Source organism: Pseudophryne corroboree, chromosome 1 (genome assembly GCF_028390025.1).
Source record: "Pseudophryne corroboree isolate aPseCor3 chromosome 1, aPseCor3.hap2, whole genome shotgun sequence".
Lineage (NCBI taxonomy): Eukaryota > Metazoa > Chordata > Amphibia > Anura > Myobatrachidae > Pseudophryne > Pseudophryne corroboree.
The window spans coordinates 319,300,185-319,320,550 of record NC_086444.1 but is presented as its reverse complement, the minus strand read 5'-3'; the positions used below and the strand labels follow the sequence as shown (position 1 = coordinate 319,320,550).

At 46.9% G+C, this 20,366-nt stretch overlaps 1 protein-coding gene across 13 annotated transcripts in view; it reads left to right on the top strand.

The window, feature by feature from the left end:
* NCOR2 (nuclear receptor corepressor 2) overlaps nucleotides 1–20,366 on the top strand; it is a 713,121-nt gene that overhangs the window by 95,187 nt on the left and 597,568 nt on the right. For all 13 annotated transcript variants that reach the window (XM_063964578.1, XM_063964589.1, XM_063964577.1 and 10 more), the window contains exon 2: nucleotides 16,988–17,182. In XM_063964578.1, coding sequence (XP_063820648.1) covers nucleotides 17,078–17,182 — 105 coding nt within the window. In that variant the 5' untranslated portion in view covers nucleotides 16,988–17,077. The remainder of the gene's footprint in view (nucleotides 1–16,987; nucleotides 17,183–20,366) is intronic.

The following is a 20,366-nucleotide window of genomic DNA, read 5'->3' as shown; positions in this document are numbered from 1 at the left end:
GCACTACTATAAACCCCACTATTAAATTAATTAGTTTTCTCCTATGATTCATTCACTCTCACACCACCATTTAATTAAACCATGCACCAAACTGCATTACAGTTAAGGGGTTAATTCTATATATGTAGACGTTTCGTCCGTGTAAGCCACAGTTTACATTACCATGCACTTTGGTTTTTATTAAGAACGCCCCTGCGATTCACGCCATTCAATTCTAAAAGCCTACTCGCGGCCATGTGCACAAAAATATTGGGAAAAGCACTTCTAACTCCCATCTGCAATTTCAAAATCATTTCCCATCAATAGAACACCCCAAAATACATGAATATTAACCAGCGATATAAAAATGCTGTGTGGCTCTATAATATGAAGATATAACTTTCACAATATTAAATAACAATATTAAATTTAATTGAAAAACTATACATACATAAAAATAGTATATATACTGAAAACAGAAACTAAATTGCACAGTGGATCCGTGTGTGGTCTGCGTCTCTGAAACGCTTGTAGTTCTCTTCCTGCTCATTGGGCTGTGAGTGTAGCAGTGGCAGTACCTGCTGTATACCGTCTGTCTTGCATATAACAATATAGGATAGGATTTTGCTTTAAATGTCTGACGCAGTCTGAATACGGGGCTGGATATTTTCCTCCCAGAATACATGTCCCACATAATTTTACCCCTGGTTTGAGCTTTTTACAGAAATTCACCTGAAAAATTAGGGTGTGGTATGACTTGTCGACATTCATCATGTCTACCTGGATGATATGTCGGCATGATAAATTGTCTACAAAATGTGCCTGGTCTAGTGGTGTCTCCCGGTGGCAGCAGTGCTCCAGCCTCGTCTTCTGGATTTCTGTAGTACTGTGACAGTGACTTCCTTTGCAGACCTGTGCTGCTCCTGCTTTTTGGTGAGTATTTCTTCCCCTAACAGTAATCTATAAAACGCCCCCCACAGCCTGACACTAACCGTTGCCATCCTCAGGATATCAACGTTTCAGATGACTGCATTGTGTACCTGACGACCTGGTGCCTGTTGACATTTTGAACCATGTTGACATTATGAATGTTGATGTGGTTACTGTCTACCACCATGTGACCGGATACCAAAGATTCCATGTTGCAGGTTTTTGGAACCCAGTACTGCAGAGACAGACTCTTCTGACTTTTTTGATACAGATGGCACCCATTGACATGCTTTCAAGTGAACATCTCTGACAGTCATCAGAAGGGAGGAGGCTTTGGAACGGTTTGGGTACGGGATGTCGGCAGTCAAAATACCGCCCCCAATATCCCGACTGCCATAATCCCGACAGGGGTGGTGTTGGTAAAGTAACCCTAACCCTCCAGTCCTGCAACCGTAGCCCTAACACTCCCCCTGCAGCCTAACCCTAACCCTTCCTGGCATACTTGGGTTCAGGATTCTGGGGTCGCCATTCTGACAGGTGTTGGGATTCTGGAGCCAGTCTCCTATATGCCAGCATCCCGTATGTTGGGATGCCAACTATATCCCTTTGGAACAGATCAGTGTGATTAGTGGCTGATTGGTTATGAGAAATAGATCAGCTTATCTATCAAAGAAAGGATAACCCCGTTCCTGGTCATTACCTTTGCTAAGCCTCTGGGCTGCAAAGAAGGACTGCACGCTCCCTGCAGGCCATATAGTCAGGGCTGCTGATGTAAATGCCCCCTAAACCACAATTATTAATTGAAATGGGTTGCTTACAGGTTGGCATCTTCATAGAAACATTATCATATGATCTGAAGGAAAAGGGTTCAGCTTGGTTCAATGCTCAAGGGCATGCATCTGTCTGGGCTTTCAGGTGTGATTATTAACAAACTAGTCTGCATATATTGATTTATCACTGGGACATTCTTTAAGGTATTCTTCTAACTTGAAAATCAAGTTTGTCTAGCCTTGAGCTGAATTACAAGCATTGGAATATATGACAACATATCGCAAACATTTTTTTAACTGCAAATGCCTTTATTTGTTTCTATGATTTTCAGTTTGCATTATGTATGTGAACGTCTGCTCCACATAATGCATATTGAAAGGGTGTAAACTGTAGTAATTAGAAACATATTGTCCAATAAATAAGCTTAATTTTTATTCTTCTGCCTTGCCTTTTATTTAATATACAACTATACAACAGGGTAGTTTATCCGTAAATGTACAACACAGTACAGCAGTGGGATTGCCAATATTGAATTTGTAAGCAATAATGGTGGTTTTAATTTAAAAGCAAAAGAACTTACATCATTTTCTCTTTCCCCATATATTGAGTCCAGACAGGAAGTGTACAGTACGTCGCAATTGATGGGGGCAGGATGGACTATTGTGTCTTTTTGAATTTTGGGGAAAAAAGTGGTTCTATGAAGAGGGATAAACTAAAATGACTCTATTATCATAGAAACACATCATATGGGCGCCACCCCCAACCCCATGGTCCCACAATTCCCAGCATTCTCCCCATCCTGCCTACTTCACAAGGAAGTGAGCAAAATGTGCGAAGACCACCCACTACACTAAAATTTGTGAGTCATCCTGGATGTCCTGGCATAGTAGATAAGTGTTGTGGAGACCCCTTAAAAACTGGGCCACCTGCTGCAATGATGATCCCACCTCATCCAAAACTTCAAGTGTCACACACAACTGCTGATAAATAGCTGGTTTTGGCCAGAACACCAACCTGAACACAGGATTTGGTGTACTCCTAATTTTAATTAATTGGAGGGTAGTGTTGGGGCTTTTGATCTAACCAAAAGAGTAGATCTGATTGGTGCACAGGCCAAGTAGCTAGAGCACTACATGCTTCAATGGAGCATTATTTAAACCACACAGTTATGTTAACAGTTGTCTTCCAGTTGTACTCTCCAACATGCTTGATCGTCTGATTTAAAAATTAGAATTTGATTTTAAAGGCGGACCAGTAATGGGCCATTTGAGGATATCATGCAGTGCGTGCGTTCATGTGTATGGCCAGGTATAGAAAATACATGACCAAGTATTCTTCTTTTCGCTGACCTCCTTTCTGTTAATAGAGCCCCTGGAACTAAATCTTTATCATTCAAGAATGATGCAGTGGGCGGAAGTGTGAAAACCAATAGGAAGTTGCCAGAGTTGGTGAATAAATATTTGTCCACATAGTCACTTTTGACCACTGCTGTGAGGTGAACAACTGCGGGCCATGAAAAACAGCTGCATGGAGCAACCTCTGGTTCTCCATTGAGATGAGCCAACAATATAGATAGAAATTGATGACCCTTGCAACTTTTTTTTGTCAGTGGATTTGTGTCCAGGTTAAAAAATAAAATAAAATGCTATTGTCATTTAAAAGCCACCCATTGTTTTGTTGCCATGGTTATTACTTGGTTATATCTGCATTACTGCAGAGATTGGAGCTGTGTTGCATAGTTGTGAGACAAATCCTTATATGACACATTTGTGATGTTTTGTCAGCATGCTTAATTGAAATAAGAAAAATGTTGCACAATTGTAACACTTTCCACTAAATAATTTTATTGTGGCAATATATAGTAATATTTGACTAAGCAGATAATACATGTGGATCGACATAGTGTGTATATTCCTATCTGATTGCTGGCTTTGCTTTTTGAAACTTGCGTTTGTAGGTTTATCTCTGTCTCTTGAGGTTTGCAGGCATGTAGTAATCTGAAAAGAGGAAGGAGGAGAGGCTGATAAAGATAAGAATAGCATGGCCTGCTAGTGCTGGCGATCTGCCACACAACGCTGGCAGAAAGGAAGTGGTAGAGAAGAGAGACAAGCCAAGGACACTACATTTTCACAATCTATGATGCAGCCTTGCATCGAAGCTTGGCGATTGCTCAAACTACATTATGAAATATATTTAATAGATGGCACTTATGGTATTTGAATTTATCAGGGCAGGATTTTAGACAGAGCCTGAAACACTAATTTAAATTAGACACACCCCTATGGCTTTCTCTGGGGAAGAGAGGGTGCACTTAATAGTCAACTTGAACGATATTTGGATGCGATTACCTTCCATAGTGATGGTGCTGTTCCTCTTTGTTGGTGATAAGCTGGGAGTGTGGCACTGCTCTATAGTGGAGGAGTTGACGATCTGAGGGGGAGTGGCACCTAGTACCTTTCTACCAGTCCTAGATATTGTTTCAGTCTTGCAACGCATTAATAATTTATTGAGCCTGTGCTACTAAGTTTGGAAGTCAACCAATATATGTATATAACTCACAATGGGCATAAATAAGATTTTGTTTGTTTGTACTGTAGTCCACCTATGTATGACATAGAAATGGAATGTAGAAATTAAATAGTCATTTTATACTCCTTTCACACCACCGCAATAACCCAGGGCACAGTTTGGTGTGAAAGGGTCCCCAAAAAAATAACTGATGGGTTGGATATGGGAAGGACTCGGTTAACTGGGTAGTGTGAACTGGTTACCCGGGTCATCCGACCCAGGTCCCGTTTGCAGCATAGAGAGATCCAGTTCACAGTCACTTGGAGATGATGTTCTCTCCAAGCGCCAGCAGAACAGTTAACACTGCATCTGTGTGCAGTGTAAATGGGTGGACCCTGTAATAACCCGGGGCAGAGCCACGGTGTGAATAGGGTCTAGCCCTGGGTTTGAACGGTGTTCCAAATCTTTGGTATGAAAGGGGTATCATTTTGGGGTAAATAAGTGAGAAGTGTACTTATCTGTTTAGGATCGCTGTCCTGTTTCATCACTCAACTTCTGCTGAACCTCGGGTAGCAAAGCTTTACATTCTCCTGCAAAAAAGTTTTTATAAACTTTGGAATTTTTCCATCTTTGAGAGCAAGTGGTACAGTACGGATGGTATAATGGTTTGCATTAGTCTCACAGCACCTGAGGTTTTGGGTTCGATACCGACCATGGCTGTAACTGTGTGGAGTTTGTATATTCTGCCCTTGTTTGCTTGGGTTTCCTCCCACAATCCAAAAATACAAGGGTTGGTTATTTGGCTCCTAACAAAAAAAGAATCTTGGTGTGTGTGCATGCAGGGAAACATAGATTGTACACTTCTCTAAGGCAGGGCCAGATGTGAATGGCTAAATATTCTCTGTAAAGCGCTGCAGAATATGTGTGCGCTATATAAATAACTGGTAATAAATATACAGATCCTGAGGCAGCTCCTCCATCATACTTTACAGTTGGGATAAGTCTATGATGCTGGTGTGCTGTGCCTTCTTTTTTCCCCCACAGTGTTGTGTGTTCCTTCCAAGCAACTCTACTGTTGTTTCATTTTGTCAGCCATTCATCCAGGTACTCTTAAGCGAACTTCAGATGCACAGCAATATTGGGCGGATAGGCCGGATAATTGTAGCATGCATGCCCAGCATAACCCTTGATGCCAGATGATGATGATGATGATAATAATATTTATTTTATGTTAAAGAAGTCATTACCCTAGAGACGATCTCATACTTTCCAACTTCTAGTTTGAATGTTTAAAATATGTATTCCATTTGGACAGGATAGGGCTGTAATTTGTGTGTTTTTATTGTATGCAGGCCATGTTTGTCTGTTCTTGCAAGCTAGATGAAGACTAAAATCACATTTTATGACCAATTTATGCAGAATGCCAGGTAATAATTCTTGCCACTGTATGCACTATATTTTATCAGCATGGTTAGCTTAGTGGTTAGCATTACTGACTTGCAGATCTGAGGTCAGGAGTCCAATTCTTGACCAAGGCATTGTCTGTGTAGATTTTATATATTCTCTGAATGTTTGCGTGGGTTTCCTCTCACAATCCAAATGCAGTAGCCGCCTTTCCTTCTGACAAAAAAAATAGTGTATATTTGTGGCCATGTGATAAGGAATATATAATGTATGCTCCACCTAGACAGGGACTGATGGAAATGTTCAAATATTGTCTGTAAAGCGCTGTGGAATATGTGTGCACTATATTAATGTTAATTAATTCCGAGGGTTCATACTGTACTGTACTGTTTGTTTAACAGGAACACAGCATATATGTTGCCTGCTATGTCCATGCACATAGTGCTGTACACGTGATCGCATTCACTTATTTTACACATGCATATATGCAGAGACATCTGCCAGCATATCCATAGGATGCCATGGCTCTAAGGCAATGTCCCTTCTGTATTGTGGTTGACTGTCACTCTCTATGGACCATCATCACCTTAATGCGCTCACAAATTATTTTAGAAGTGCAAATAGATAATCCTACAGTTATGATGGTGTTGGCTAGTTATAGACATGCTACAGCTGCCTCCACCACTACCAGACTCTCGTTCATGGCAGTCTCTCTTTCCTAAGGTATGCAAAGATGAGTTATTCATGCTTTCCTAAAGAGCAATAGAAAAGTCAAATGAATATGATGTTCTCATGCTGAGGAAGATAGAGACCACCTGGATTATCACTGAGACACAAAACACATCCCTGTGGAAGTCATTGTAGATGAACTGTGTTGGGTGTATATGCAGGATGGGCTGTGATTTGGAGTTAGTGCTGTCAGGAGCTCACACCCTAAGGGTGAGACAGCAACTGGATACCATCTTTTCCCATAGAGTGGTCTAAAACTGCATAGACTCTGTCAAGAAAGAGATTATTTTAAACATATATTTTAAACAATAAAAAGGAATCCCTTTAACTGAGAAACGCATGATTGTTTTGTTTCAGGATCCAAAAGTGGAAACTATGGGGCAGATGTATTAAGCCTGGAGAAGGCATAAAGAAGTGATAAAGCAGTGATAAGGGCAAGGTGATAATGCACCAGCCAATCAGCTCATAACTGTCAATTTACATATTGGAGCTGATTGGCGGGTGCATTATCACCTTGCCCTTATCACTGCTTTTTCACTTCTTTATGCCTTCTCCAGACCGTATATCCCTTGAGTCCTCCATCTGAAGTAAAAAAGTTACCCAGAGATACAAAAAGGTCTGAACTAGAAACCTAGAATTTTTTGGCAAATAAGAACCTCTTGGTCCAGCCCTTTTAAACTAGTAAGATTCATAATGGTACATGTGAATTATTGACATTGAACTATAATTGAACTCTTTTCGATAGTTGCCTTATTTTGGGCCGTGTGTTCGGACACCTTTCTATCATAGCCAGCAACAACGTTATCAGCAATTTATGCTACAGTAGCTCTTCTGTGGGATAGGAACTGATTAAGTAACCTTCCCACAAGAATCCCTTGATCACCCAATACCCTGTCACCGCTTTACCAGTTGCCCTTCCTTGTGCCACTTTTGGTAGATACTAACCACTGCATGCCGGGAGCACCTCACCTGACTTTTAAGGGTTGCTCTGACCAAGTCGTCTACCCATCACAATTTGTTTCTTGTCAAAGTCTCTCAAAAAATTACACTTGCCCATTTTTCCTGTGTCCAATACATCAACTTCAAGAGGTGACTGTTCACTTGTTGCCTAATGTATCCCACCTCTTGACAGGTGCCATTTTAAAGAGATCAATGTTATTCACTTCACTTGTCAGTGGTTTTAATGTTCTGTGTGTTTGGTGTATGTGTGTGTAAAAAAAATAAAATCAATACATACATACACAGATATGTAGATATATCTATCAATCAAAAGTATATTAGGGTGACGCACAAAAAATCCATGTAGCGCCTTTTTCAAGGTGTGAACAAAGGTAAGATTGTTGCACATCTCAATTTGTTTTGTGCATCTTTTAATTCCTCAGATCCCTTTTAAACCATGAGATCTGATCCTAGATAGGGAAACCATGTATTTCCAGCGGACGGGATGCTGGCTGTCCGTATCCCACCAGCACCACCCAGCCAGAATGCCGGCAGCATGGCGAGCGCTAAGAGTTCCCTTGTGGGCTAATTGGATAGTTCTTTATTTAGCTGCATATTCAATTCTAATTTAATATGCCCATTTCACTTGTTCACAATATTTTGAATATAGTTATCCTGATAAAACGTCCAGCTCCTTCTTTAAATGTTTTTCTAGAAGGGTCTCTACCTTTATGAGAACTGTGGTGTACATATTAAATGCTTCTCTTGGACCCTTGGCTTTAGGTCAGAAAAGATGAAGTAAATATAAGCTAAGTATACCAGCATTAGTGTGAATGTGTGAAGAACATGGTCTGCATCCTGCCACATTGGTTCTGTGTAGTCACACAGTGTCCACGTAATTATAAAGCACCTGGTTTGCCGTGATATGTGCTAGGACACAGCATTTGTTTGTTCCTGCTATAGGCATGCTTTTAGTTATGATTTTGTTAATTGTGACTTTCTTGTAGCTTGTTTGCCATAAGGTTTAGCTATTGTGTTTTTTTTTTCTTTTCTTCAATGTTATCTATTGTTTTAGTATATACATTTAATTATATCACTCTTTGGTGTCTCTTTCTGAAGTCTTTTGCCTATAGCTAGCATGGTAGCCATACCCAGCAACGGGAGGCTAACCTAACTGTATAGGCTTTGCTGGACTGGATCCCCTCCGGGCCAAATCTCTATGCTCATATGTGGACATTTGCCGCACATCTCACTGTAATTCTCAGTGTTAGGTTGGGATGAGAGTGGGAAGGCCTGCAATAGTAGTCCAGGATTGGTGCAACTGCAACTGCATTATGTATTTTATAGGTACAAACTGCCCCCATGGAACCGCTGAAGATTTGAGCACTTATAGATGTGGCTCAAAAGAATAGTAACAGAAGGAAAAAAATGTGATAACACTTGAGTTATTGCTCGTTAAAGTGGCTGCCTCAACAGCTAAAACTATCAGTATCACCTGATATGCGGTTCAGGCTGAGAACTTCCCTTTCCCCGTTCTCTGTTTCACACCCCAGCTTCTACTTCTTACACCACCTTTCAGGGCAGGTCTGAACTGCCCACAGAAAGGAAGCTGTGACAAATGCACAGTAGCTGAGCATATACTGTATACACACAGCACATGGAAGAATTGGGGATAAAAGATAAATGACCATTTGTCTACCTAAAATGTCTAGCTCTGAGGGAAAACTGCAGAATGCTTTTACATAACATAGCACCAAGATACTTGGGTTTGCACACAAATATATTTATGGTCTTTTTTTGCCAGTATACGTCAGGTACTGCATGTTTTGTGTGTACTCTTATGCTCCCTGAATAAGGGGAACATGCACTAAGCAGTGATAAAAGTGGAGAAGTGAATCGGTGGAGAAGTTGTCCATGGCAACCAATCAGCATTGACGTAACATTTATAATTTGCTTACTATAAACATATACAGAGCAGCTGATTGGTTGCCGTGGGCAATTTCTCCACTGGCCCACTTCTCCACTTTTTTTACTGCTTAGTACATGTTTCCCATACTCTTCCAAATATCACTATTGTCTGTTTTCTCTTGCTGGATCTTTATTTAAAATATGTTGATGCATAAAGTAAGCGAGCAGAATATGCCAGCAGTAATCTTTATTATATAACCGTTTTTATAAACTGTTAAGGTAGAATTTACACAGCTATACAACGGATTTGAAAATACACGAGTAAACTAAATACAGTGCATGCGGAAAGTATTCACAGCGCTTCGCTTTTTCCACATTTTGTTATGTTACAACCTTATTCCAAAATGTAATAAATTCATTTTCCCCCTCAAAATTGTACAAACAATACCCCATAATGACTAACTGAAAAAATATTTTTTTGAGATTTTTGCAAATGTATAAAAAAAAAAAAAAATCCCATGTACATAAGTATTCACAGCCTTTGCTCAATACTTTGGCAGCAATTACAGCCTCAAGTCTTTTTGAATATGATGCCACAAGCTTGGCACACCTAACTTTGGGCAGTTTCGCCCATTCCTCTTTGCAGCACCTCTCGAGTTCCATCAGTTTGGATGGGAAGCGTCGGTGCACAGCCATTTTCAGATCTCTCCAGAGATGTTCATTCTGATTCAAGTCTGGGCTCTGGCTGGGCCACTCAAGGACATTCACAGAGTTGTCCTGAAGCCACTCCTTTGATATCTTGGCTGTGTGCTTAGGGTTGTTGTCCTGCTGAAAGATGAACAGTCGCCCCAGTTTGAGGTCAAGAGTACTCTGTAGCAGGTTTTCATCCAGGATGTCTCTGTACATTGCTGCATTAATCTTTCCCTCTATCCTGACTAGTCTCCCAGTTCCTGCCGCTGAAAAACATCCCCACAGCATGATGCTGCCATCACCATGCTTCACTGTATGGATGGTATTGGCCTGGTGATGAGCGGTGCCTGGTTTCCTCCAAACATGACGCCTGGCATTCACGCCAGAGAGTTCAATTTTTGTCTCATCAGACCAGAGAATTTTGTTTCTCATGGTCTGAGAGTCCTTCAGGTGCATTTTGGAAAACTCCAGGCGAGCTGCCATATGTTTTTTTTTTTACTAAGGAGTGGCTTCCATCAGGCCACTCTACCATACAGGCCTGATTGGCAGATTGCTGCAGAGATGGTTGTCCTTCTGGAAGGTTCTCCTATCTCCACAGAGGAATGCTGTAGCTCTGACAGAGTGACCATCGGGTTCTTGGTCACCTCCCTGACTAGGGCCCTTCTCCTCCTATCGTTTAGTTTAGACGGACGGCCAGCTCTAGGAAGAGTCCTTATGCCTCAAGACAGTCCCGTCTCTGAGGTCTACAGACAATTCCTTTTGACCTTATGCTTGGTTTGTGCTCAGATATGCACTGTCACGTGTGGGACCATATATGTAGATATATAAGATCTCTCTCTCTCTGTATGTGTGTGTGTGTGTGTGTATATATATATATATATATATATATATAGAATTTTGTTATGCCCGGCACTCCCAATGCAATAAGATTAATCCGGGTGCCCTCCGCAGTAAATAATCCATGGAGTAGAAGAAAAATGGCAGCGGCACTCCGTTTGAAATTATTGAAAAAAATGTATTTCAAATATAATACAACATCACAGTGGTCACATATAGAACCAACGTTTCGGGGTCCTTGGACCCCTTTGTCACGCCTTGACAAAGGGGTCCAAGGACCCCGAAACGTTGGTTCTATATGTGACCACTGTGATGTTGTATTATATTTGAAATACATTTTTTTCTATATATATATATATATATATATATTAAAAAAATGTATACTGTTTGTATGTGTGTGTATATATGTGTGTGTACACATTGTGTGTGTGTGTGTATATATGTATGTATGTATGTGTGTGTGTGTGTATATATATATATATATATATATATATATATATATATATATATATACTAGGTGATTCATCGCGCCCTACGGGCGCTCTTCACACCGTCGCAAGGGGCTACGCCCCCTTAACCCCTGCACGCCTTTCTGGTGTTCAATATTTGTATTATATGGAGAATTACCAGCATTCCTAGTTTTGTTAGTGATGAAATATTGCACAACAAAAGGGCGTGCGATGGTGAAGGGGGCGTAGCCCCTTGCCACGGTGTGAACAGCGCCTGCAGGGCACGATGTACAGAATTTAGGTGCAAGTTCAGTGTGGGAATGGGGGGGGGGCTGGAAAAGAGGGTGGGTGCAGTGAGGTGGAGGTGCCTCTCCGTGCCGCTGATCACCCCTGATTCAGGGACTCACTGGTAGCGGCTGCGGATGGTGTCCAAGGTGCTGCGTGTGGTGGACAGGTGCACTGTAGATGTTGGAGGGGGTCCAGAGGTACTGCGAGTGGGGGAGATGTGGGCTGTGGATGTTGGAGGGGGTCGAGAGGTGCTGCGGGTGGGGGAGAATTGGGTGTGCAGATGGTGGAGGGGGTCCAGAGAGACTGCAGGTGGAGTGGGGGGAGGGGGCTGATGGGGGAGAGGGTCTGTGGATGTTGGTGGTGGGTGAGGGACAGGTGTGGGGGACCGCAGATGAAGGAGGGGGTCTGGAGGTGTCGTGTATGGGGGAAGGGCAGGTGAAGGTGGGGGGGGTGCAAGGGGGTGCGGTTGGGTGAGGTGTTCCAGAGGTGATGGGGAAGGGGTGGTTGCGGGGTGCCGCGAAAGGGGTCTGTAGATGCTGTGGGTGGGGGATGAGTGGCTGTGGATGGGGCACGGATGGAGGCGGCGGTCCGGAGGTGCTGTGGGTGGGGGAGGGTACTGCGGATTGGGCGGAGGGGGTCTGGAGGTGTTGCGGCTGGGGGAGGGGTGGGGGCCGTGGATGAGTTCTGGAGGCGCTGCGGGTGGGGGGGTGGGGTGTCGGTGGTGGGGTAGGTGCAATGGGGAGGGGTTCCGGTGGCGTTGTGGGTGGGGAAGGTTCGGGTGCTGGGGTGCCGCGAGTGGAATAGGGGGTCAGGAGGTGCCAGGTTCGGGGGTATCGCTGATGGTGGATGGGAACCATAGGCGCTGCGGGTGGTGGAGGAGCGGGTGCGGTGGTGCCGCGGGTGGAGTAGAGGGTCTCGATGCGCCACGGGTGGGGGAGCGCTGCGGGTGGAAGGGGTGCTGCGGATGGGGGAGGGGGGAGGGAGGTGTTGCTACTGGGGAGGGGCGGGGGAGTGGGGGCCATTGATGGTGGAGTAGTTCAGGAGGCTCTGCGGGTGGGGGAGGGGCGAGGGTGTTGTGGGTGGGTGAGGTGCTGTGGTGGATGGAGGAGGGTTTCCGGTGGCGGTGAGGGGGTGTTGTGAGTGGGATAGGGGGTCAGGAGGTGCCGTGGATGGAGGAGGGTTGATGCGGGTGGGGGAGTGGCAGGTGCGGGGTTGTGGGTTGTGGGGGATGGGGTCCATAGGTGCTGCGAGTGGTGGAGGAGCGGGTGCGGTGATGCCGCGGGTTGGGTAGGGGGTCTGGAGGCGCCAGGGGAGGGTCGGGTTCGGGGGTGGCGTGAATGGGGTCCATAGGTGCTGCGGGTGGTGGAGAAGCGGGTGTGGGTGTGCTGTGGATGGGGGAGGGGGTCCGGGAGAGCTGCGGGTGGGGGAGTGGCAGGTGCGGGGTTGTCGGCAATGGGGGATGGGGTCCATAGGCGCTGCGGGTGGTGAAGGAGCGGGTGCGGTGATGGGGCGGGTTGTGTAGGGGGTCTGGAGGCGGTGGGGGAGGGGCAGGGGTGCCTTGGATGGGGGAGGGGGTCCATAGGTGCTGCGGGTGGTGTAGGAGCGGGTGCGGTGATGCCGCGGGTGGGGTAGGGGATCTGGAGGCGCCACGGGTGGGGAACGGGCGGGTGCGGAGGTGCCGTGGATGGGGGAGGGGGTCCATAGGTGCTGCGGGTGGTGGAGGAGCGGGTGCAGGGGTGGTGTGGATGGGGGAGGGGGTCCGGGAGAGCTACAGGTGTGGGAGGGGCTGGTGTGTGACGAGACTGTTTTGGCCAGCAATAAATTTAGCAACGTGGAAGTGAGCTCCATAGGTTGGCCTGTCGATACTGTACCTTTACTTTTTTATTTTTTTGGGTGTGTTTGGGGGAGGGGCGGGTGCAGGAAGAGGTGCGGTTGGGTGAGGGGTTTCAGAGGTGTTGCAGGTGGGGGGGGGGTAGTTGCGGGGTGCCGCGGAAGGGGTCTGTTGATGCAGTGGGTGGGGGATGAGTGGCTACGGATGGAGGCGGGGGTCCGGAGGTGCTGTGGGTGGGTGCTGCGGATGGGGGAGGGGTTGGGGAGGTGTTGCGGCTGGTGGAGGGGCGTGGGAGTGGGGGCTGTGGATGAGTTCTGGAGGTGCTGTGGGTGGGGGAGGGGCGGGGGTGTCACGGGTGGGTGAGGTGGAGGTGCTGTGGTGGATGTGGGAGGGGTTCCGGTGGGGCTGCGGGTGGTGGAGGGGTGGGTGCGGTGATGCCGCGGGTGGGGTAGGGGGTCTGGAGGCGCCACGGGTGGGGGAGGTGCGGGGGTGCCGTGGATGGGGGAGGGGGTCCATAGGTGCTGCGAGGGGTGGGTGCCGTTATGTTGCGGGTGGTCTTGAGGTGCCACGGCTGGGGGAGGGGCGGATGGGGGGGGGTTTGCTGTGTATGGGGGAGGGGGTCGGTAGAGGTGCAGGTGGGGGAGGGGCTGGTGTGTGATGGGACTGGTGTGGCCAGCATTACATTTAGCCACGTGGGAGCGAGCGCCATAGGCTGGCCTGTCTATACTGCACCTTTACTTTTGATGTAATTTTTGGTTTGATTTTGGATTTGGCATTGTGGTAATCTGGTAAGTGCAGTTATGTCACCAGCTCCCATCCCAACATAGGGGGTCATTCCGAGTTGATCGTAGCTGAGCAAAATTTAGCACAGCTACGATCATCTTTCCTGACATGCGGGGGGACGCCCAGAACAGGGCTAGTCCGCCCCGCATGTCAGTCCGGCCCCCCCTCGCAGAAGTGCAAAGGCATTGCACAGCGGCGATGCCTTTGCACTTCAGGAGTAACTCCCGGCGAGCGCAGCTTTAGCGTGCTGGCCGGGAGCTACTCCTCGCTCCCCAGCCCGCAGCAGCTGCGTATGACATCACGCAGCCGCTGCGGCCCGCCCCCCGTTCGGTCCGGCCACGCCTGCGTTGGCCGGACCGCGCCCACGAAATGGGGGCCAAACGCCGTGTTTCGCCCCCTCCCGCCCCTCAATCGCCTCTGCCTGACAATCAGGCAGAGGCGATCGCTGTCCTGCCATGGCCGTCGGCCGTGCCGCATGCGCAGGCGCACAAAGGGGCTGGCGCATGCGCAGCAGGGACCCGTTCGCTCTGCTGCGTGAAAAGGCAGTGAGCGAACGGGTGGGAATGACCCCCATAGGACGTGGGAGCCTGCTAGTAACATGGCGCTGAGTGCATGGGGTCTGTGCTGCAGCCCCCTCCTCTCTGTCCCTCTCCCCCCTGATGTGCTGCGCAGGCGCAATGGCGGCAGGTAGGTGTGTGGGCCGGATGGAGACAAATAGGAGGACATAGACCCCAGCATCGGCCGCACGGGGACCCCGCCGCCTCACCACCCGGCACTGACAGTTGCGTGCCCCACTGCCTCCCTGAGCAGAGCCGCCCGCCTGGGGGAGGGGCAGGTGGCGGGGCGCAGCAGCAGTTCTGCCCTGTATACCGCTATCTGGCGGCTCCTGCGGCTCTCATCATGCCGGCATCCACGTGAGGGAGGGGCCCTGGCGGCAGAGAGTGGCAGCCCTCACCCCAGTACCCGCCGTGTGCAGGAGTCAGGAGGAGTGTGCCGGGACGGGGAGTCGCAGGCAGGACGTGTAATAATTATTAATGCACAGCTAACTCCTGATCCTGCCCTGCATCCAGCCTCCGTCCTCTCCTCGATCTGTGACTCCGCCCAGCGTTACGGCCAGGCACAGAATCACAGAGTTGGGCTAATATATAGGAGATATATATATATATATATATATATTTACAAACAAATCTAGAAAACCACAGCACTCGCCACCCCAGAAGCCGGGTGCAATGTCTGCACTCACCACTCATAGGGTGGGGTGCATGCAGCCCATGGCCACCAACCCAAATATATACAAACAGAAAGTTCAGCACTCACCATAGCAAGCTCACTTATCCTCACAACATCAATAAATAAATGATGGGGGTTTAGTTAGTGAATTGGCCAATGCACGGAAGCCTGCAAACCGCTCGCCAAGGTACCCCACCTTCTTGCAGGTCCTACACTATCACAAAGTCTCAAAAATTAAAACCTGGCAACTGTATCACATAATATAACTGCACACATGCCCACTAGGTTTAATGTGTATCTGCCATGCATCTTATGGCTTTTAAAGGTACACTAGTCACCTGACACTGACTGATAAATTACTAAGGAGCAGCTGACACAGGTTTAGAACAAATGAGATTACACAGGGGTGCATGAAAAGGCCTGTGACCACGGTTAATAAGAGTTAACCAAAGATTAACCCCGCAATATACAAACAAATCTAGAAAACCACAGCACTCGCCACCCCAGAAGCGGGGTGCAGCTGCTCCTTAGTAATTTATCAGTCAGTTTTTTTTAATATAATATCTCCAAATAGGTCGCACTCTCATATTCAGGATATTTAAATGCTGGGGTGTCCTCCCAATACCAACGGTATTTAGATTGAGAACAGTCAAAAAGGGGCACTCTCCACTCTCTTATGCAAGCAGCATGCGCTCGTTATTTAGTGTTTATGTCCGGGTCTTTGGCTTCCGGGCACGTGATGCTTGCGTTCCACAGACCTGAAGCCGAGGGCACTGGTGGACGCGGCTCGTTCTAGCGCGATCTCGCTTTGTAGTTGTAATTTTGTCCATTGAAGTGGTTGTGCAGGTACGGAGTGTTGCAGTGTATTTATTTAACTGTATTTGTGAGATTTTTATAGGTTTTAGTGTTTACTTTTGTATACAGGATCTCATTGTGATGAGCCCTTTTTGAATGAGATATGGGTGTATATATAGAGCCAGCCAGGCAGGGCCAGACTTGCTGCTGGACTGCTGTGGGACTGGATCATCGTTGTTGTGCCCTGATGTTATTGAGTGTCTCCTGATGAAGGCCCCTTGTAGGGCCGAAAGCGCTTTGATGTTACAAGACCTTTTGTGGTATACTGGAGTATACTGGAATAAATTATGTTTGTGTATATTTACCAAGCCTGGAGAGCGCCCCTTTTTGACTCTCTCACTCACTCACTCACTCACTCTCACTCTCTCACTCTCCCTCTCTCTCTCGACCCATACCTCCCAACCGTTCCGATTTTTCGTAATTTTTGGGACTGTCGCACCTGCGGGCCACTGTGTCGCGCTCTGCCTAGCATCTTTTCACGGGAGACAGATGGACTGGGGCATGCCAGCAGCTCACAGAGCACTGACCATGACCCCGCAGTGATGGAAAACGGGGTCGTGACTCACAACATCACGCCCCCTTTCTATAGGTTACGCCCCTTTCCAGCTGCGTGCGGCCTGGCCGCGTTAAGGAATCCCTCTTTTTCATCTTTCGATGTTGGGAGGTATAATGGACCTAATGTTGTTTAGAAAATGATGCCATGCAGCAAAGTGTGTGAACATTTCAGTGAAACTACAATCCTATTCTATTTTTTTTTTTTTTTTTCAGTCCAGTGCTAACAGCTTGATTTTTTTTCAATTTATTTAGCAGGCTGTATTTTACAAAAACTTTCTTCTTTTTTTTTTCTCCCCCTCAGATATCCAATGATGTGACCAAAGGCTGATTCATCATATTATCCTCTGTCCTCTCATCTCTGGATTAAGAAAGTTCAAGATTGTAATTCAGAATGTCTGGATCTACTCAGCCAGCCACTCAAAGCAGGAGGGCTGCAGAAGCCCGTTACACTCCACATGCTATACCATACCCAATACAGTTACCCCGTGCGCACATGGTAAGAAACACAATACGTTATTAACATAAGACTGAATTCACTTAAGCACTAATGTAAATGTAACATTGGAACCTTGGTCTTAATGTTCAAAGCTACTTTAAAACACTGTGAGTGTGATTTAGAGTTGGGAGCTAAACAAGCTACTGGGTGCAAAATGTGCACCTGAAAGGGACATTTCAATGAAATTGGTATAATAAACTGCAGAACCTTGGGGGTAATTCCAAGTTGATCGCAGCAGGAATTTGGTTAGCAGTTGGGCAAAAACCATGTGCACTGCAGGGGAGGCAGATATAACATGTGCAGAGAGAGTTAGATTTGGGTCTGGTGTGTTCAATCTGCAATCTAAATTGCAGTGTAAAAATAAAGCAGCCAGTATTTACCCTACACAGAAACAAAATAACCCACCCAAATCTAACTCTCTCTGCACATGTTATATCTGCCTCCCCTGCAGTGCACATGGTTTTGCCCAACTGCTAAAAAATTTCCTGCTGCGATCAACTTGGAATTACCCCGCTTATGTAGAGTTGTGAGGGAGGCTAGATCTGGCTGATATGCTTACAACACACAGTGGGGGAGATGTATTACGACTGTAGAAGTGATAAAGCAGTGATACGTGGAAGGTGATAATGCACCAGCCAATCAGCTCCTAACTGTCATTTTTCAAACCCGTAATTGGCTAGTGCGTTATCACCTTCCACTTATCACTGCTTTATCACTTCTCCAGGCTTAATACATCTGCCAATGTTTGTAACCTTATGATATACTGTACATTTTGCATTTTCATCCCTTTCAGTGCAACATGATTTCACCTAACGCTAAGCTAACCCATGTTTCTCCATTTCAGTCAACGAAATCTAATGCAGCATACATACACCGAGACCATAATAATGAAAGTGCAGCATACTGTATATGTTCACTCAGAACAGTTGACACCACTTTGCACTAGGGGGGTCATTCAGACCTGATCGCTAGCAAGCTATTTTTTGCAGTCCTGTGTTCGCATAGTCGCAGCCCACCAAGGGAGTGTATTTTAGCTGTGCAATGTGTGATCGCGTGTGCAGCTGAATGGTACAAGAAAACTTTGTGCAGTTTCTGAGTTGCCCAGAAATTACTCAGCCGCTGTGATCACTTCAGCCTGTCCGGGGCCGGAATTGACGTCAGACACCCGCCCTGCAAACGCTTGGACACATGCATTTTTCCAACTACTTCCTGAAAACAGTCAGTGGCCACCCACAAACGCCTTCTTCCTGTCAATCTCCTTGCGATCGGCTGTGTGAAAGGATTCTTCGTAAAACCCATCGCACAACAACAATCCGCTTTGTACCCTTGCAACGCGCTTGCGCATTGCGGTACATACGCATGCGCAGTTCTGACCTGATAGCAGCTCTGCAAAAAACACTAGCGAGCGATCAGGTCTGAATGACCCCCTTCATCCCTAAGTGATGCCACTGTTTCCTATTAACCCCATTCAGTGGTGGGTTTTAAAAATAAAAATACACACCTCCCATGGTGTGTTTTTAAAATGAGGTAGTGCAGGGGTTAAAGTGCAAGGGGAGGGGGGTGCAGGAGGGCGATCGCCCATGGGGGAATACCTGCGGGCATCGCCAGCATCATAAACAATTATTCCATACCTTTTATAATGCAACATACATTTATTTATAAAATTCACACCTCCAAAGGTGTGTGGTTTTTTTTGTGTTTTTTTTAAAATTCAGCAAATCAGGCAGTGCAGGGGTTAAAATTTCTGGAGGGGAGTGCGGGAGGTTGATCGCCTGTGGGGGAAAACCCGCCGGGATCGCCCACGTCAGCGCTGATTCCCAGCCGCATAACGGCGCCTGGGATTCAACATAAGCCATTACACTGTTAAGCACGCTCCCCAGCCAATAGGAGTCCAATAGAAGCTGCATGGCTGTCCCCGGGGAATCAGTCAGTAGCATGCCCGGAAATCTTCTGGGGTAGCCAGGGCATACCGCTGAAGAGGTTAAACTTGGTGTTCTCTGTGATTACTGTGCTTAGGTTGCACAGTAGTTGCGCATTTAACTCATTATTTGGAAAGACTATAGTATCGTACATTCTCTAATATCGTACAGACTGTGACTGAATTTTGACTTATCTGTACAGCATTCAGAATCATTGCTATGAATATCTGTCTTCGGCAGGATTACAGCACCAGAACTTATAAATAGATGTTGCAGACAGAATACACCTGTGTTTTATCCACCCAAATCCTTTTTTAAGGTTTGTGGTCCCTACAAGTTCACTTCAGTTCATCCTGGACTACTTTTGAAAATAGTTTCAGAGAGATTGTAGACATTAGCAGAATGTGCCATTGAGGGGGGCGTTTCATGTTCCGTAGAAAGGGCGTGTCTAGCCCCACCCGTGGGTGTATCTATTTCCACTCTGCAGAGTGTCCTGCAGTGGCAGGGGAAAACTATAGTTTGAAGAGCAGCATCCTGGCACGAACGCCACGGCCATGCCAGCGCACTACACTGCCATACTGACACATGAAAGTGCAGCCGGACCAAGCACCCCCGCTAGACCCTCCCATGTGTCATTACGGAGATGAGATTTCTCCCAAGGACCCCAGCACACATGTCTCATCAGGACTTTGCCTAGATCAAACTACTGGCAGGGATAGGAAGGTGAAGCCGTGGCGGATCCAGGGGAGGGGCACTCGGGCCCGTGCCCCCCCTGTCATTTGTGGCAGTTTTTTTTTTTTTTTAAATCGGCCACAGCTCTCTGCAGCAATCTCCCCTTGATAGAGCCAGCGCTCCTCACTGACAGCCGTCGTACTCACACTGTCAGCCGCCAGCGCTGCGCTGCACCTCCTCCTGCCTCGTAACCAATGGCAACCCTGCGCCCACGTCACGCTGTGCGCTACCGCTCTCTCCTCCTGAACCGCGCGCTGCCGCTCACCTCCTGTACCCAGCCCGCCTCCTGCACTCACAGTGCGCTCTCTCCTGCTGTACCTGCGGTATATGAGCACCGTTAGGAGGCCTGTCCTATGATGCCAGGCAGTGGGGTAAAGCCTTAAGGTATTTTCTAAGTATATGTGATAGGGGGGAGGGGGAGGGGAGCGTGCAAGGTTGTCAGGGAATCCTTCATTGTTTCTTTCGTGAAACAAAGTTATGTCCCAGTATCTCCCCCTCAGCCCCCCCCCCCCGTCCCTGTATCTCCCCCTCAG